Source organism: Rhipicephalus microplus, chromosome 3 (assembly GCF_043290135.1).
Source record: "Rhipicephalus microplus isolate Deutch F79 chromosome 3, USDA_Rmic, whole genome shotgun sequence".
In the NCBI taxonomy this organism is placed as follows: domain Eukaryota; kingdom Metazoa; phylum Arthropoda; class Arachnida; order Ixodida; family Ixodidae; genus Rhipicephalus; species Rhipicephalus microplus.
The window spans coordinates 163,112,320-163,130,948 of record NC_134702.1 but is presented as its reverse complement, the minus strand read 5'-3'; the positions used below and the strand labels follow the sequence as shown (position 1 = coordinate 163,130,948).

Below are 18,629 nucleotides of genomic sequence, written 5' to 3'. Positions count from 1 at the left end.
GCACGTCATCGACTGTATTCTCTCGACGCATCTCTATGACTGCGGCTACCCTCTGGTCTTTCTAGGGAGGAAGGTACAGTGTTGTGCCGTCAGCGTCTGGGCGTGGCCTTCATGAATGCATTCAAGATTAGGATGGCCGACAGCACGGAGTGCATTGACTGCGCCGTGGATGAAACTATTGAACACCTTTTATGTTACTTCCGGGCATATACAAACGAGAGGCTTCACCTGCGCAGTGTTCCAAATCAACTAGACAGAAGGGATTTCACTGTCGAGAAAGTAATGGGGCGATCACACTGCCATACCGATTCCAAAACGCAACGAAAGAGTTGTTGCGTTTTTTCAGACACTGGCCTCTTTCAGCGTTTGTGATGTGAAACTGTTGCATGTCGGCCCAGTCAGTGATTTTTCTTCCTCCTATATATCTTTCCTTTCACTCTCTCCTTTCTTGGGGCAGAGTAGCCTACCGGGGCTCAGCCCTGGTTAACCTCCCCGCCTTTTTCTTTATTTTTCTCTCTCTCTCTCTCAGATTGTTTGAAGAGACAGATATTCCCTCAGAACACAGTTTCGGTTAATTTAAAATAAGAAAAAGTTTTCTATGGTGTGTCCTATCCTTTTGTTTTCCATAAAACGTGGTTTTGGTATTTTTTGCACTTTTTATATAGGTGTCCTGCTTCCCTCCCACTGCGGCAAAATAAATGTGAGCATGAAGATGAGTTCAATTGCGTTACATGTTAGCGTATACGTAAGAAACCGTCGTATTGAAGAAAGGAAATGCATGAGTTATGAAACGTCATGTAGCTTGATATGTGCAGATAAGCCTTTAATTTTATTGAGCAGAACAGTGGCGCCATTCTGAGTTGCCATATTATCTAACTCTTATGAGCAGCAGCATGAAGATTGCTAGCTTAGATAGCTACTGAATAGTTCAAAACGTGCCAGGAGCGGCTCGGATCGTGAGGTGGTAAATGGAGTTCTGGGGACGGCCAGCTTTCTCAATACTTATTTTACGTGCTTCAAGAGCTTTTAAAAATGTGAAAATGAACGTGGCCAAAACGTAGTCACTCTGAGTCGTGTTAGAGTAAAACGTTGAGCAAGGGGGGGGGGGGGGAGGCTATTGGTATCGCTATCACTTCATACTGGAGGACCGACTCAAGCTGTTTGAAAGGTTTGTCGGGTCAAACAACTCTTCTTCCAAAACATCAGCATGCTTTTGAAATAGACCACTGCAGCTGCTACCGAAAGGAAGCTTATCATTAAGGCGTCAAAAACAAAAATACCCTAAGAACAATAATGCAAATTTAATAACTTTAAAATATGCATGAATGTTGTGACGTGTACACTGTTATATTTTTCTGGAAGAAGAAATTCTCTATCATTCGATTTCTTTCAGGCTTTGGAATCTTCGCGCTACAACGCTGCATGAGAATCTACCACATCATTCTGCTTAGCACCATACTCAACAGTGTGGCACTGATTGCTGCGGCTTTTTCCCCTAACATCACATGTATGAGCATAATGTTCGGTGCTATTCATGGTAAGATCAAGCTTTTAAACACTTTGTTACGCATGGTTTGCCGCTCTTCTAACTACATAGCGCGAGATTCTTCTGTACAGCATGTGAGTTTCCTGCAGTTGCGCTAATCTAAGAGACCGGTAGCAATATGCGCAGAAAAACAGAGCAATCAGCAGTGCAAACACGTCTGCTAGACTTGCTCCTTTCGATGCAAACTCCTCGTCTTTTTTATGGGAGGGCCTGCATTCTGGAAACTAAACATTTCAACGCCACCAATATTGTGTGCTTTTTATTGCGATGACAGTTATGTGAACAGTACGGGTGCGTTTCTGCCATCGCCGTTGTTAACACCGTGATGTCCGGTTTAAAGTTCAAACCAGAAGCATAGCCCCAAGCATCGTATGTCTTACGCGCGAGTCAAAGTGCACAAGCTCGCGTTCCTGGCTCAAATTGAGAGAAGACGTTCCAGCTGTCTTTCCTGGTGCAGTGAAAGTACAGTGATCGAAGGTAACAGTTTAGCGAGGGGGCAGCGTGGAAACTCCGCACTGCTCGGCAGGGTGCGGTCATGTGAGCTTTCACTGGACACAGATCAGCAGGTGACTGTTAAACTTGTACGTTCAGTTCTCACTGGTTGGTTTGCGATGAAGTCAGAGCACAATGGTGATTTCTCTCTCTGTGCCAGATAAGATGCTAACGGAGCCTTACATCGTATGAAACTCAAGCTTGTTGTCGTCGTACTCCATTGACTCACCTTTGCGGCGACAAGAACTTTTTCAAGTGAAGCATATATTGTGGTAGTTGTATCGTTGGCGTTGTTGGTGTTGGTAAGAAATCATGGATGACAAGTCATTCCTGGGAAGCTCCATCACCCCAGCCCCTAGAACTCTAAACACGAGGAGATTCTCATAGAACATGGTCATCTTAGACGCTATACTCCCTACCATCCGCATATTTGTGGGCAATATCTATCTTTTTCGCAGGCTTCGGAATGGGACTGTTCACCACGTCTGCGGGCATCTACATCCTTCTCTACTTCTACAAGTACAGGGCCACGGCTCTTTCAATATTTTATGGCGTTGGCTGGGCCGTAGCCGGAATAGTTGGACAGCTGATACTGTCTGCCCTGGTAGACACATACGGCTTTCAAGGCGGGTTATTTTTGCTCGGCGGGATTATGATGCACTCCATCCCGATCGTCATGCTTGCCGGGAACTCTTCGCCGATGTCCATCGCATGCAAGTGGCAGAAAACGGATCCTGCCGAGATTCGGAAATCGGGACCGGATGACTTGCGGAGCGCCAACGTCATAAATGAAGGGTGAATACTTTGACAGGTGTACCAAAAGCTTTGCAGATTTAACCACCTGAACTTATCTGAAATTATTGACATTTTTTCATTTGAAAATGCGCACTAAGGCGCAGTAGGTAATTGCGGACACTCGGGAAACATTTCTAGAGGCGATGTTTTCGTACGGTTGTAATCTCCCATCGGTCGTTTTTACTTGAGCCTGTTTAAGTTTAGATATGAACAACATGTGGATGGTACATCAGTCTATTTTATTTTTTAAAAGACAAAAGTTTTAGCAGGCTTGGTATTATTATTATTATTATTATTATTATTATTATTATTGCGGTGATTATGATTTTGTTATTAATATTGCCACGTTCCATTTCCCAAGTTTTTGTTATCGTCCCAAACACCACACGATTCTCAGCGTAAACCGCGCCTGCAGTTTTCGAGAAGGTTCCAGACTGTAGTAGATCATTTCGATAAGATCACGCCCCCTGTGCGAACGGTACAGATTGTTCTGGAACCTACGCCACCGCCAGTGATAACGCTAGAACATTCGACGGCAAGAGTATAAAATGCCGACGCGCTTCGCCGCTTGGCAGTTGTTGATCGAAGGCCGACGCTCCGTTCGCCGCTATCAGTCCGAGACTGCTATCTGTGCGAGACTGCTGCTGTAATTGGACTTTCCGTTTACCGGGCACAGGTTCGCCTAAATAAACAGTTAAACCCCAACACGAAGTCTCCTGTCTTCGGCCACGTCACGACGCCGTGACATCTTGTGGAGGTGCTGCTTTGTTCATGTACTGGACGCCCCCGTCAAGCCGTGAACCCAGCCCACGTCGCGGAGAAGACACCGACGCCAACCAAGAGCAGCGAACAAGCCACCGACAGCAAGGGCTACCACCGGAGTACGGGCTTCTACAAGACAAGGCGCGGAAGACCAAGGCCATGACCGCGACTGCAGCGACAATGACAACCGCAGCGTCCCAGCCCACGGTGGTCATTCATCAACCCAGGGAACCACCAATTTTTCATGGGTCATCGTTCGAAGGCCCGGAGTCCTGGCTTGAAATATACGACCGTGTGGCCGCCTTCAACCACTGGGACCATGACGAAAAGCTGCGTCGTGTGTTCTTCTATTTGGAAGACACCGCAAGGACCTGGCTCGAAAATCGAGAGTCCACGCTCCGAACGTGGGATGTTTTCTGCGGCGCATTCCTGCAAACGTTCGCGAGCGTCGCTCGCAAAGAGAAGGCCGCTGCTCTACTAGAGACCCGGGTTCAGCTACCAAATGAGAAGGTTGGAATTTTCACAGAGGAGATGACCCGCCTATTTCGTCACGCTGACCCAGACATGCCTGAGGAGAAGAAAGTTCGTTTCCTCATGCGAGGGGTCAAACAGGAGCTCTTCGCGGGACTAATGAGGAATCCACCGAACACCGTCCAAGAATTTGTATCCAAGGCGACCACCATCGAAAAAACCCTTGACATGCGCACCAGACAGTATAATCGTCGCCTGACTCCAGAATGCGCTGCTGCTCAAACCAGTGACTCCGAAAACCTGCGTGAAACGATCCGAGCGATCGTGCGGGAAGAGCTGCGCAAACTGTTGCCTTCGGCGCAGCCTCAAGTAGATTCGATCGCCGACATTGTGCGAGAAGAAGTCCGGCAATCGCTTCGAATTCCCGAAACACCACCGCCCGAGCCAGAAACTATGAGCTACGCCACTGCAGTGCGCCACAACGCTCCTCCCCGTCCACGCCAAAACGCCACCCCGTCGCACTTCCGTCGCCAAACACCACCGCCGCCACCACCCCCACCAACGACCTACCGTTCACCAGCGGGCCAGCGCAGTGCGCCGAGGAAAACCGACGTTTGGCGCACCTCTGACCACCGCCCACTCTGCTACCACTGCGGCGAGGCCGGGCACACTTACCGCCGTTGCCAGTACCGACAGATGGGACTGCGTGGCTTCGCCGTCGATGCACCACGTCCGCAGCCAGGGGAACGGCGACGTGACATCGCCGACTACCTGACAGGAACTCAATAGACACCCCGAAGTCCTTCCCGTTCGCCGTCGCCCAGCCGCCGCATGTCACCGCACCCCCGGCAGTACTCCGGCCCAACGCGGGGCCGGTCTCCTAGCCCGTATCCGGGAAACTAAGGGCAGCAACCGGTGGAGGTGCGGTTGCTGTGCGACGAACTACCGAAGATCCTCCGACGACGACGACGCCGCGACGGAGCTTTCCGAACACAATGCCAATTAGGCAAAGCCCTGACGGCGAAAGCTCACTTACCGAAGGTGGCCTGACGACGCAACATGGAAGCAGCGGAACAAGCCGACGCAGCCGTGACCCGACGCCACACCCTAACTGTAATGCGAGACGACGAACTAGCGACCTCGACGTTCTTATCGACGGCCCCAGTGTGACTGCTCTCGTCGATACTGGAGCCGACTATTCTGTCATCAGTGGGTTGTTCGCCGCAAAGTTGAAGAAAGTTAGGACAGCTTGGAAAGGCCCTGAAATCCGCACAGCCGGAGGTCATCTCGTAACGCCTGCAGGAATCTGCACAGCGAGAGTCACCATTAACGGCCGTATTTATCCTACAGACTTCCTAGACCTACAGCGTTGCTCCAGAGATGCCATCCTTGGCATGGACTTCTTATGCCTCCATGGTGCTGTCATCAACCTAAAAACAAAGTCGATAACGTTATCCACAGAAGAAGCACTACCGCCGCGCACGCCGTCAGGACACCATGCCTTGAATGTGCTGGAAGAAGTCACCATTCCGCCTCGCTCAAGCGTCATTATTTCAGTCGGCGCTCCTAAATCACCTGACTTGGAAGGCGTCGTTGAAGGCAGTCAGCATCTGTTGGTCACGCGAAATATTTGCGTCGCAAGAGGAATTGCAGAGCTGCGTGGAGGCAAAGCAACGGTTATGCTCACGAATTTCAGCAATGAGTACAAACATGTGAACAAAGGAACAACGGTCGCATACATCGAAGAAATTGTCGAAGCCACCAGTGCTTTTACCCTCGCCGATTCTGTGGAACCTGCTCAGAGGAACCAAGCCCCTCCCATAGCTTTCGACGTCAGTCCCAGACTTCCGAACGATAAGCAAGAACAGCCCAAGGCCCTGCTCCTGCAATACGAATATTGCTTTTCGTCGTCATCGAAAATTCGGCAGACCCCAATCACGAAACATCGCATCATAACCGAAGAAAATGCCAGACCACTCCGTCAGAGTCCGTGCAGGGTTTCGACGCGAGAACGTGAGGCCATGAAGAGACAAGTTGATGAAATGCTGCGGGATGACATTATCCAGCCGTCCAAGAGTCCATGGGCATTCCCCGTGGTGTTAGTGAAGAAAAAGGATGGGACCCTACGTTTCTGCGTCGATTATCGCCGCCTTAACAAAATCACAAGAAAGGACGTGTATCCTCTCCCACGAATAGACGATGCACTTGATCGGCTCCATAACGCCAAGTACTTTTCGTCAATGGACCTCAAGACTGGCTATTGGCAAATTGAAGTCGACGAACGAGACCGAGAGAAGACAGCGTTTATAACACCGGACGGCCTCTTCGAGTTTAAGGTGATGCCCTTCGGCCTTTGCTCAGCACCTGCAACTTTTCAACGCGTTATGGATACAGTACTGGTATGATTGAAGTGGCAGACTTGCCTTGTGTACTTGGACGACGTCGTCGTGTTTTCCTCGAGTTTCGACGAGCATCTTCGGCGCCTTGAAGCTGTACTTCAAGCCATCAAGACTTCCGGACTCACACTGAAGCCAGAAAAGTGCAGATTTGCGTATGAGGAGCTCTTGTTTCTGGGGCACGTTATCAGCAAGTCTGGAGTTCGTCCCGATCCACGGAAAACAGCCGCCATCGCCGACTTCCCGCCGCCCACTGACAAGAAAGCCGTGCGCCGATTTCTGGGCCTGTGTGCCTATTATAGGCGGTTCGTGAAAAACTTCGCCCGCATCGCCGATCCTCTCACTAACCTTACCGAGGTCGACGTGGAGTTTAAGTGGGAAACGCCGCAGGAACACGCTTTCCAGGAGCTTAAACATCGCCTGCAGACGCCTCCGTTACTTGCCCATTTCAACGAATTCGCCGAGACAGAAATACATACTGACGCAAGCAGCGTAGGTCTTGGCACCGTTCTTGTGCAGAGGGCTGACGGACTTGAAAGGGTTATTAGTTACGCCAGCCGATCGCTATCCAAAGCAGAAGCAAATTATTCCATAACAGAAAAGGAGTGCCTCGCCATCATCTGGGCTACGTCGAAATTTCGCCCCTACCTCTACGGCAGGCCCTTCAAAGTTGTGAGCGACCACAACGCATTGTGTTGGCTAGCCACCTTGAAGGACCCTTCAGGTCGCCTCGCACGGTGGAGCCTGAGACTTCAAGAATATGACATTACTGTCATTTACAAGTCCGGCAAAAAACACTCCGACGCCGACTGTCTCTCTCGTGCGCCTGTCGACCAACCGCTACCCGATGACCCGGATGACGACTTTTTCTTAGGAACGATAACTACCGACGACTTCGCTGAACGACAGAGGGCCGACCCGGAACTTAAGGCCCTAATAGAATACCTCGAAGGCAGGGCCGCTGAAGTCCCGAAGGTATTCAAGCGCGCACTTGCGTCGTTCTTTCTACGAAACGGTATTCTACAAAAGAAAATCTTTTCACCGCTTCGAGCTAAGTACCTCCTTGTGGTGCCTTCAGCTCTGCGACCAGAACTCCTGCAGGCCCTGCACGACGATCCGACGGCAGGGCACCTCGGTGTGTCTCGCACGCTCGCGAGGATACAAGAAAGGTACTACTGGCCACGTCTTACCACCGACGTCACTCGTTATGTGAGAACATGCCGGGACTGTCAGCGACGCAAGACACCGCCGACAAGGCCAGCGGGACTTCTGCAGCCAATTGATCCCCCTTGCCGACCTTTCCAGCAGATTGGTATGGACCTACTGGGGCCGTTCCCGACGTCGGCTTTCGGAAACAAGTGGATCGTGGTAGCTACGGACTACCTCACCCGCTACGCCGAGACAAAAGCCCTGCCAAAAGGCAGTGCATCCGAGGTAGCTAAGTTCTTCGTCGAAAATATCGTCCTACGTCACGGCGCCCCGGAAGTCCTTATCACCGACAGAGGAACGGCATTAACTGCCGACTTAACTCAAGCGATCTTGGCATACAGCCAAACAAACCACCGCCGGACGACAGCGTACCACCCACAGACCAACGGCCTCACCGAGCGGCTTAACAAGACGATCGCCGACATGCTGTCAATGTACGTCGATGTCGAACACAAGACGTGGGACGCCATTCTTCCGTATGTGACCTTCGCATACAACACGACGGTGCAGGAGACGACGCAGATATCACCATACAAATTGGTCTACGGAAGGAGCCCGGCAACGACGCTCGATGCCATGTTACCCAACGTCACCGACGATGAAAACCTCGATGTGAGCGAGTACCTTCAACGCGCCGAAGAAGCCCGACAACTTGCGCGTCTCCGTATCAAGAATCAACAGACGACCGACAGCCACCGTTACAACCTTCGACGACGCTTCGTGGAATACCAGCCCGGTGAACGTGTTTGGGTGTGGACGCCGATACGCCGACGTGGACTAAGTGAAAAGCTTCTGCGACGGTACTTCGGACCGTACAGGGTGGTTCGACGTCTCGGCCCACTTGATTATGAGGTTGTCCCCGACGGCATCACGAACTCTCAACGACGCCGATCGCGACCTGAAGTCGTCCATGTCGCACGCCTCAAGCCGTTTCATGCGCGTTAACAAACTGGAACAGTGTTCTTGTATTATTGTTGTATCGTAATTTATTCATTGTACTTTCTTGCATTATTATTGTACTTTCATCTTTAGTTACAGCATCGGGACGATGCCTTTTTTCAGAGGGGGGCAATGCCACGTTCCATTTCCCAAGTTTTTGTTATCGTCCCAAAACACCACACGATTCTCGGTGCAAACCGCGCCTGCAGTTTTCCAGAAGGTTCCAGACTGTAGTAGATCATTTCGATAAGATCACGCCCACTGTGCGAACGGTACAGATTGTTCTGGAACCTAGGCCACCGCTAGTGATAACGCTAGAACATTCGACGGCAAGAGTATAAAATGCCGACGCGCTTCGCCGCTTGTCAGTTGTTGTTGATCGAAGGCCGACGCTCCGTTCGCCGCTATCAGTCCGAGACTGCTATCTGTGCGAGACTGCTGCTGTAATTGGACTTTCCGTTTACCGGGCACAGGTTCGCCTAAATAAACAGTTAAACCCGAACACGAAGTCTCCTGTCTTCGGCCACGTCACGACGCCGTGACAATATTGTTATATATTGCATTAAACGCACACGACATAGACGAAATAGGAAAAAAAATGAGGCTCAGGACTGCCCCCTGGAAGGGCACAAACTCTGCCAACTCCTTAGAATAAAAAAAAACGAGATTGGGGAAAGAAAGATAACAGGATGGAAAAAGTAGAAGAGATAAGAAAGAGAAAATCACGGACAGTGGTAAAAAATAAGTAAGTACAGTCGTGGTCACTATCAGTTGCAACACGCTGTCTGTATTTGAAATGCGCCAGCACTACAAAGTGGCGCCTGCATAAAAACAATTGGTGCAATAAACTCTCTCGTATAGTGCTACTTTCTGAACCAATTCAACGTTTCTTCTTATTAGGCTTGGGGCCGCTTTAATCAAAGCCTGAGCGTTGCACTCATATTGAGCACGAGTGCACACGCAAATAAAATGCCAATAAAAAGGTGCCCTGATCCGCTTGGTTCGCGAAATTCATCAATGATTGATGGGTCCGGTCGCGTAAAGTAGCAAAGCCTCTTTGAAAATGTCACGGGTCACACTTAAATCCAACGAGATTATATGATTTGATCTGCGCTGCCAAAACACTGAAGTATACGTTGTTTATTTGTTTCACGGGGGGTACAATGTGTTTCAGACGGACTGTCCACTTTTGCTTGAAGGTAAAAATGTTTTCGCACAAACACAGGATCGCCCCTTAGTTAATGAGGCAAGAGCCTCAGGTCTTTAAACGGGGAATTAGAACGGTGGCGGCTACCATCCCGTGCCTTCGGGGGTGAGTATTGCAAAGAAAAAATGACTTGATCACGTCCCCGTGTGTCGCCAAGATAACTCCACAGATCACCAAAGTTCGTGACGTCATCGCGACGTCACAAATTCTGGTGTCATTGGACGAAATGCCACATGATGTTGTTGTAGTTCCTTTGGGCGGCGAACAAAACCAGAGAGGGCATGACCCGAAGAGAAAAAAAATGACGGTGGTGAGTGGCAGTGGCACGTCGAGGCACGTTTCGTAGTATGTTTGTTGTGCATTAGCCTAAGGTGAGTAGATGATGAAAAGCAGATTCTTGATTTTTACATCTTGGACGGTTATAATATTTTCCCTCCTTAAAGTTTTCTGCACCTCACAGGCTTTATCTGGTAAGTCTGGAGAGCCTGAAGTTAGCTAAGATTGTTGATCCACATGACGCCGGGCCAGCTCTAATGAAACCATTTGGAAAATGCGGCTGAGAGCATTACGCGTTCCGGATGGCAGGAGTAAGTGGACGCGCTTTCGTCATAAACGAAATACCCTGTAGTCTCGGGTGTTGCAGAAGATGCGGTCTCATGGCCGAGTTTCGCGCAGACCTACAGTGAAAAAAATCGTAAGCGACGCGTTTACAAGGGCGTGTATAGAGATTACCTGTAGTCCACTGGGCCCCGGTGAACGTGTCCTGACCGAAAATTGGAGCAACCCAGTTTGCGCGGAGTGAGAGGCACGAAATGCGCCGCAGTTGGCACAACTGGCCTTTTGAACCCCCAAATAGAGCACGAATGTATTTCCACGTCACACCCAATGAAACTGAAATGGTGGCCACAATGGTTTTATGACGATCCTATTGTAACGACAAAGATACTGTAATTACTGTTTTTTTCTTGACCATGCGAAAGTGTGATTGAATTTGTGCATTTATTTTGCCAAAGTGGAACGTTTGGTAAATAAAGAAATAGTGAATTTTCTTACTTTCCATTACCTTGGGGTGCAATATTTAACCAACAGTGAAACCTCGGCGATAAGAATCTCGTGGGGCAAGGGAAAGTTTTCGTAGTATCGAAACTTCGTATCACCAGAAAACATCAAAAATCAGTATGCAACAAAAGAAAGCTAGCAAACACTTTCACTCATTGTTTCTCAGGGTTGTGGTAATATCACGAACTGTTCTGCGTGGCTGTAAATAAGATTTTTAGGCGTCTTTGATCATGCTGGTATTAGTAGGTATATGGTGCGTGCGTGGAACCAGGTGTGTTGCAACCACAAAGTTAGTAGCTAGGTTTACACTTAATGCGCATTTTTGCATGACAATGAGGTACTGTGGCGAAAAGAACCTAAAGGAAACTTTGCACCCGATATAAGAAGGAGAGAAATATTTAGAAACACTCTCCTTCGTTACTTTCTTGTCGCGGTAGTGAGGAAGGTGTTCACCGGGAACATTAGAGCCATGCTGGCACTATCGGGAAGTTTGCCTAAAACTTGAGCGTCCGATGCAAATTGGAAAGCCAGCCAACAGTCATGAATGTTGACACTGCGAGGCCTTGCTCCTTCTTTAGAATCGTGCCCTTCCTCTTTCAGCCTTCCCACACCCCATAAAAGGGTGTCTGATTGCGAGAATATTGCAGGAAGGTGTGAACACAGTACAGCACTACTGCCTCGAGAGCAGCACCACACACCGATGCATCGGGAGTTAAAAAAAAGTGGCGTCAACAGCATAAATTACATTAGGGCTCAAAGGGCCTCCAAAATAGCCGCGCGCAATCGCGGATGTTTCCACGCGTTACTTATGGCAGATAAAGTGGCAGCTGGGTGGAAATGTCCACGCTAGGTACTCCAGAGCCGTGAGCGACTGGCGTGTGTTCAGGTGCTGCCCGCGGTAGTGCAGGTAGCACCTGTTCAAATTACACGGTAGCCTATAAGTCTCTATAAAGTATCGCGTGCCTAAATAGGTTCCCCACAGCCGTACTTCATTACATTTGAGTCAGCCTGATAAGGTTACACGAGGACCACAGTAAACTTTGTCGCAGCCCATAGTTTGTACGAACCATGAGGGTATTACCGAGGTTCTAACACAGTGAGCGACATAGCCTCGTAGGTAAATAATTGGGACAAATAGTTTGATACGTAATATTGCAGAAAGTAGTTTAAAAGCACTTCAAGTGACACGAGTGGGACATCCTGCAGAATCCCTACGAATAAATTTTGTTTATCGCAGGAAGGCAGAAGGAGCTCAAGAGTTGCGACCTACTTGCAAGCCAGCGCTACCTGAGAGCTGCTCCGTAAAACACGCCCTGGCACTCTTCGTCACGCCAGCTTTCTACGTCATTGTTGCGGTCATCATCATAGACGATTACAGTAATGTTCAGTTTTCCACGACAATTGTGGACTACGCCATCGATAAAGGCATCCCTCTGGATATCGCTAAGACACTTATCTCATTTGCGTCTTCAGGCAACCTCATCGGCCGCGTGGCGGTGCCATTCCTGGCCGACATCCGGACGCGCTTGCGCATTCCAATTTACGTGCTGGCGTTTGTCTTAGTCACCACTGTGCTTATTGCGACGACGCGAGTGTACGCCTACGAGGGTGTTGCGGCACTCACCCTTATCCACGGAATCTCCAAAGGAACATTGCTGTGCTTTAGAACTGTCATCATTGCTGAGATTCTGGGCGTCGACCGTTCGGCGGCCTGCGCTGGCATCACAGGTGTTACAATGATACCACTTAGTCTGGCGAGCCCTGCAATCCTAGGTGAGTGCCGTAAATGTCCACCACTCGTATATCATATGCATGAGTATGATGTACGCGAAAAACGCCAGTACAGCCTACATGGCGACTCACGATGAGGCAACATATGCCTGGTTTACAAATGTCTGCAACACAATTTTCTCTCATTCATAGGTTTTTGTGGTATGATTGCAATGAATTTTCATTTTTTTGTTTGTTGAGCCCTTTAGTTCGCATGCTTCAATAGACGAACGGGAACCAGTTATAATAAATGCATACCCACGGCACTTTAGGGGCAAAGCTCCTTACGCCATGGGTCATACGTCCCGTGTCGTCGTAGTCGTCGTAGTAGCCAGTCGCATTGCCTTGCATGTCTATAAAAACGGTGTCTCAGCTAGATGAGTGGGGTGAAGCGTCCATCAGTCCGTCCGTGCTTTCGTGCGTCCATCCGTCCACGCATCCGTCCGCACGTACACCTGTGCGTCTGTCCCGGGATCCGTCACCCCGCCACGGTTGTCTAGTGGCTAAGGTACTCGGCTGCTGACTGGCAGGTCGCGGGATCAAATCCCGGCTGTGGCGGCTGCATTTCCGATGGAGGCGGAAATGTTGTAGGCCAGTGTACTCAGATTTGGGTGCACGTTAAAGAACTCCAGGTGGTCGAAATTTCCGGAGCCCTCCACTACAGCGTCTCTCATAATCATATGGTGGTTTTGGGACGTTAAACCCCACAAATCGCCCGGCATCCGTTCATCCGTGGGTCAATCCGTGCGTACATCCATCCATTCGTCCGTGTGTGCGTGTATGCGTTTGTCTGTGCGACCGTCTGTAGAACCATATGTCCGTCTGTGCGTCCATCCGCCCGCCCGCCCGCCTGTCTGTCTGTCTGTCTGTCTGTCTGTCTGTCTGTCTGTCTGTCTGTCTGTCTGTCTGTCTGTCTGTCTGTCTGTCTGTCTGTCTGTCTGTCCGGCTGGACGGACCGACAAACAGACAGACAGATGGACGGACGCTTTGCCCCACTCATCGTCATTCTCTCCGTCAATATGCTATAAATAATTTCCCGATAGTCCGCTGCAATATGTTTCCTTCCACAGAATGAAACCACATACACAGAGTTTCCAGTGTCTTCGCATCAGAAAATACAGTTTCTTTCTCAAAAATAACATCGCAGAAATTTCATTTCATTCCCAGTCAGCAATAGGAGCGCGCATATTTATGAAGTCCTGGGACAGCTGTCGTTTATGCGAAACCACCATGACTTGTAGCAATGCCTAAACGGTGGCACCTTCATGAATTTAAGTTCTTGCGCAAATTGTGCCAACATGTTTAATAATGCCATTAAACAATTTGCATGCTTGATGCAGCGTTTGACGCGTGATAAAGCCCTAAAAAAACCTCCACTTACCACCCTTTCCGCCTTCTAATAGCCACCAAATGCTCTTAGAATGATACCTGTGTGGTAGTCGCTTTCATATCACCAGCCATGCACGCCTCTTTTATTGCTCTTCCACCTCTGCAAAAAAGAATGATCTACTCCCCGCCGTGGCAAGGCGGCGTTGACAAGCTCCGTGATGGTAGATCCTTCTAATCCACCGCATCATTCACAACATAGCACCTGGAATTGCGGTAAAAGTGACTATTGAAATTCGCAACCTTCGCAAGCAGACCGACTCGCGACAGCACTGGCTCGAGCGAGGGAGATTATCGACGCGGCCTGGCTCTGCCTTTTCAGATATGCAATTTGAATATAAGTCAAGAAAATGTGACTTCTCATGCGATATCATATTTTAACACGAAAGTGTTTTATGCCAGGGTTCACCAAGACTTCAGTGACACATTTTCAGTGTTGAAACGACGTCCAAAAATACGCATGACGAGATCGCAGAGAAAGTAATATCAAGAAACGGAAATATTTCTAGAACGCAGAGCTATTGGTAGGTGGCAGCACCATGTCGTTTTAGCAAAGCGTGAGAAATCACGCCATAAGCACGGAGCGAATGAAGATAAGTGGGCGAAGGTCGAGACAGGAGATCATCCGCAAATCGTAATTCTTCTGTGAAAACTTAGCTCATTACATCATTAGAAAAAAAGTAAGGTTATACGTATATATAAAAATCGGCTTTCATTTTGTTCTTGTTGTTCTTTTCATTTTTTTTGTTGTCATGGCGGCTTGACTCCAAGGTCCTTTCATTATTACAGCTTTATTGTCCGTGAAATGAAGCGAGAGAGGTTCTTGCACTCGCTGCAGTGGGAAGTTTGCAAACACTGAGTCTATGCACGTCCCTCGGATTGTGGTAGGTTGCATAAAAGAAATAGCGGAAGCCTTCGATATCGGCGAAGATGGTGACACCTGTGTTAGCGCACTGTCGATTAATTACTCGTTTGCGAGCTGGTGTATTTGGAGGAAACGTAACGATGCTACAACTTAGTCTTTTGTCACGTGCATAGGTTGCGCGCGCATGTTTTTTTGTTTTTTTTCCCTTTTGCTTTCCTGTTTGACACGAATGAAGCAACCAGTTGTCAGCCAGCGGTCATGCTGTTCAGTCTTCCTTTGCGATTAATTTTTCCGATGTTCCAATATGAACTGTGGATACACTTACAACCTTCTTCAAGACTTGAATTGCATTGCCATCCCACCAATATTCCGCTGCGTCTGCTGGGTGTTCAGGGTATACACGGCCCTGTGCTCTGATACACGATATAACCGCTGAGTCACCGTGTAGGGAAAGTGGTCGTTAGCTACTGTATGACATACTTCCCCGAACAAAATGCTTATCATGAAACTGTTTCTCTGCTTTTCGCAGATATCTAAGGAATCGTGGTGTTTCCTTTTGTAGCTTGTTGTGCTTCCGTGCCATTACGCTAAAGATGACGCAGTTCCTAGCGACCACCTTATTTAAATCATTGGGTCGCGAGACCCTGTGCACCTCTTCTTGCATTAACCATAGTGCGCTCTGCCATCGATCTATTTTGTTCTTAAGTTGTCCACTACTCTTCCCTCTTTTGATTCTTCCAGGATCCTTCCGGGATGGAAGAGGCAGCTACGATGGATTTTATTGGATGCTAGCAGCGATCAATTTGGCGGCAGCTATCACATTCTCCATATTCGCTGTGCTTGATCGCAGGCGCAGAATCGGTACATGGACGAACGATGATTGCGAGAAGAAGAACTGAACTTCGTTCCACATATCGTAATGAATATACCTCACGTGATGATTCCGCAGTTCTCACTTGCTCAACTTACAGCACAGCACAAGTCCGTACTCAAGCGTGAACACAATACATGTTGCAGTGAATGGAAAGTACGCATTTAAGTAGGATTGGCAGTGAAACGATTGAAAGCGCTAATACCGATGAAGAGCAGTGACCACGCTACACCACAATGTTTTGTGCGACAAGGTTACCTACACAGCTCGTCATGAAAAAAATAATAATTGGGCATATGCGATTTGGCGCTACACGCATAGAAAACTAACAGCATAGTAACCAATTCTCTAAATTCCTTCCGCAAGAAATTTGAAGGAATCACCAGAAAAGCCTTTAGTTTTCTGTGCGTACGCCTACTAGGATTCAACACATAAGGAACCTCGAGACAGTTCGGTTTTGCAGAAAAGTGGTATAAGCCTAGACGAAACAAAAATTCGTTCATCCTGCCTGCGCGAAAACATATTGTGCTTCTCTGCTAGAACAATTTATGAAGCCCCACTACTAATTTCTTCACTAAAAGATAGGAGTAGACTAGTGCTGAGAAGATAATGACAGACCAACCAGAAATTCTCGAAATATGTATCCCATTCCATCAGCAGTAATGCTGTGATAAACACTGGTGTCGCACATTTATACAATCCGTACACATTATAGTTTGCGTTTGTTTTGTCCTTATACACAGTGCATGGAAAAACAATGGGAGGACGCTCGAGCTTCTTCTTCAAGAGTAGAACGCGATAGTGTAATGCGACCTCATGCGCATCGCCTCCTCCATTGCTAGACTCACTGCGGTTCTCTGGGCTTGCCTCAACAGTTCCGTAAGGAAACGAACAAATGTGCACGTAACATTGACTGTTTCAGATTATCCTGGAATGTCTGCGGCAAGTACAATTGCTAAGCACCCACTAGCCTACGAATGTTCTTTTTGTGAACCAGCGAATGGTCCTCTACGCTTCCATGAGGTAACACGTGAATGTATGTTTCATAGCTGTTGTAATGGGTGCACCTTTAAAAAATGGCACCCGCGTCTTCAAATGGAGGCAACTCGAGTAAATTGCGTCGCAGAGTGGTTGGAGTATCGCGTGAATGTTGCTTCTACTAGAGCCAAGCAAAGCCTAAAGTCATGCGAAAGCTAAGTAAACATGCCCTGATTCAAATTATTCAGAGGTAAATATTTACAGGAAATTCACACATAAGAGACCACGTGACAGTTTGTTTTCACAGAGAGGCAGTCCTTCTGACCAGAGAAGAATTGACCTCCCTGGTGCAGTATCTGGCCACTACCTCCCACATGCAAACGTCAATTAACTCACGGGTCTCAGTCACAAGCAGGTGCGAAGCAACTGACCACGGCGGTGGTCAGATCTGCAACGCAGCAGCGGGTGCTAAGAATCTCTGGATCCGGACAGGCCGCCATTGGAACCTGAACTTGGCAACGTTTAACGCTAGAACCTTATCTAGTGAGGCAAGTCTAGCTGTACTATTCGAGAAGCTAGAGGGTGTTAAATGAGATATAATAAGGCTCAGTGAGGTTAGGAGGACAGATGAGGCCTATATGGTGCCACAGAATGAGTACATTCTTTGCTAGCGGTGCTTGGCTGAGAGAAGAGAACTAGGAGTGGGGTTCCTAATTCACAGAAACATAGTTGGCAACGTAGAGGAATACTATACCAATAATGGAAGGGTGGTAGGTATTGTAAGTAAACTCAATAAGAGATACAAGATGAAGATGATACAGGCTTACGCGCCTACATCCAGCTATGATGACGCTTCAGTGGAAAGCTTCTATGAAGACGTGGCATCAGCACAGAGTAAGTTAAAAACACAGTATTCTATACTGATGGGAGGCTTTAATGAGAGGGTAGGAAAAAAGCATGCTGAAGACCAGGCAGTAGGAGATTATGGCATCGGTACTAGAAATGCCAGAGGAGAGCTACTAGTAGAATTTGCAGGACGCAATAATTTACGGATTTTGAATACCTTCTACCGAGAACGAGGAAACCGTAAGTGGACGTGGAGGAGTCCTAATGGCGAAAATAAGAACGAAATAGGCTTTATAATGAGTGCACACCCAGGAATCCTGACGGATGTGGGAGTGGTTGGCAAGGTACGACGCAGTGACCATAGATTGGTACGGTCTCGAATTCGCGTAGACCTGAAGAAGGAACGACAAACTGATACGCAAGAAGCCAATCAATGAGCTAGCACTGAGAGGGAAAGTACAGGAATACAGAGTCTCGATTCAGAACAGGTACTTGGCTCTTATTGCGGAAACCAACCTTACCGTAGATACAATGAATAATAATCTCACGAGTGTCATTACGGAGTGTGCAGTGGAAGTTGGAGGCAGTTTAGTTAGACAGGACAGTGGCAAGCTTTCCAAAGAAACAAAGGATCGCATTAAGAAGCATCAAAGCATGAAAGTTTCAAGTACAACAAACAAAATAGAACTGTCATAGCTTTTGAAGTTGATTATTAAGCGTGAGGTATCCGATGTAAGAAGGTGTAACACGGAGAGAATTGAACACGCTCTGAAAAACAAAGGAACTGTGAAAGCAGTGAAGAGGAAACTTGGGATAAGGAAAAATCGGATGTATGCACTAAGGGACAGTGAAGGCAAAATAACTACCAATATGGATAGGATAGTTAAAATAGGGAAGTTTAACAGAGATCTGTACTGTAGCCGCGACAACCATGACCTTAATACCATTACATAAAAACCACACGAGGCAGGTCTTGGGTGGCTTGCGAAGCCGGAAGTCTAAAGCGGGCGATCTGACGTTCGTGGTCGGCACGAGCA

General features: G+C 48.2%; 1 protein-coding gene across 1 annotated transcript; it reads left to right on the top strand.

Moving 5' to 3' along the window:
• The first annotated feature begins 1,399 nt into the window (after positions 1-1,399).
• LOC119159922 (monocarboxylate transporter 3) lies at positions 1,400-15,816 on the top strand. The gene is made up of 4 exons (XM_037412719.2): positions 1,400-1,537; positions 2,497-2,833; positions 12,114-12,649; positions 15,639-15,816. The coding sequence occupies exons 1-4, from the start codon at positions 1,423-1,425 to the stop codon at positions 15,794-15,796; spliced, it is 1,146 nt and encodes a 381-aa protein (XP_037268616.2). The 5' UTR covers positions 1,400-1,422; the 3' UTR covers positions 15,797-15,816.
• The last annotated feature ends 2,813 nt before the right edge of the window (positions 15,817-18,629 follow it).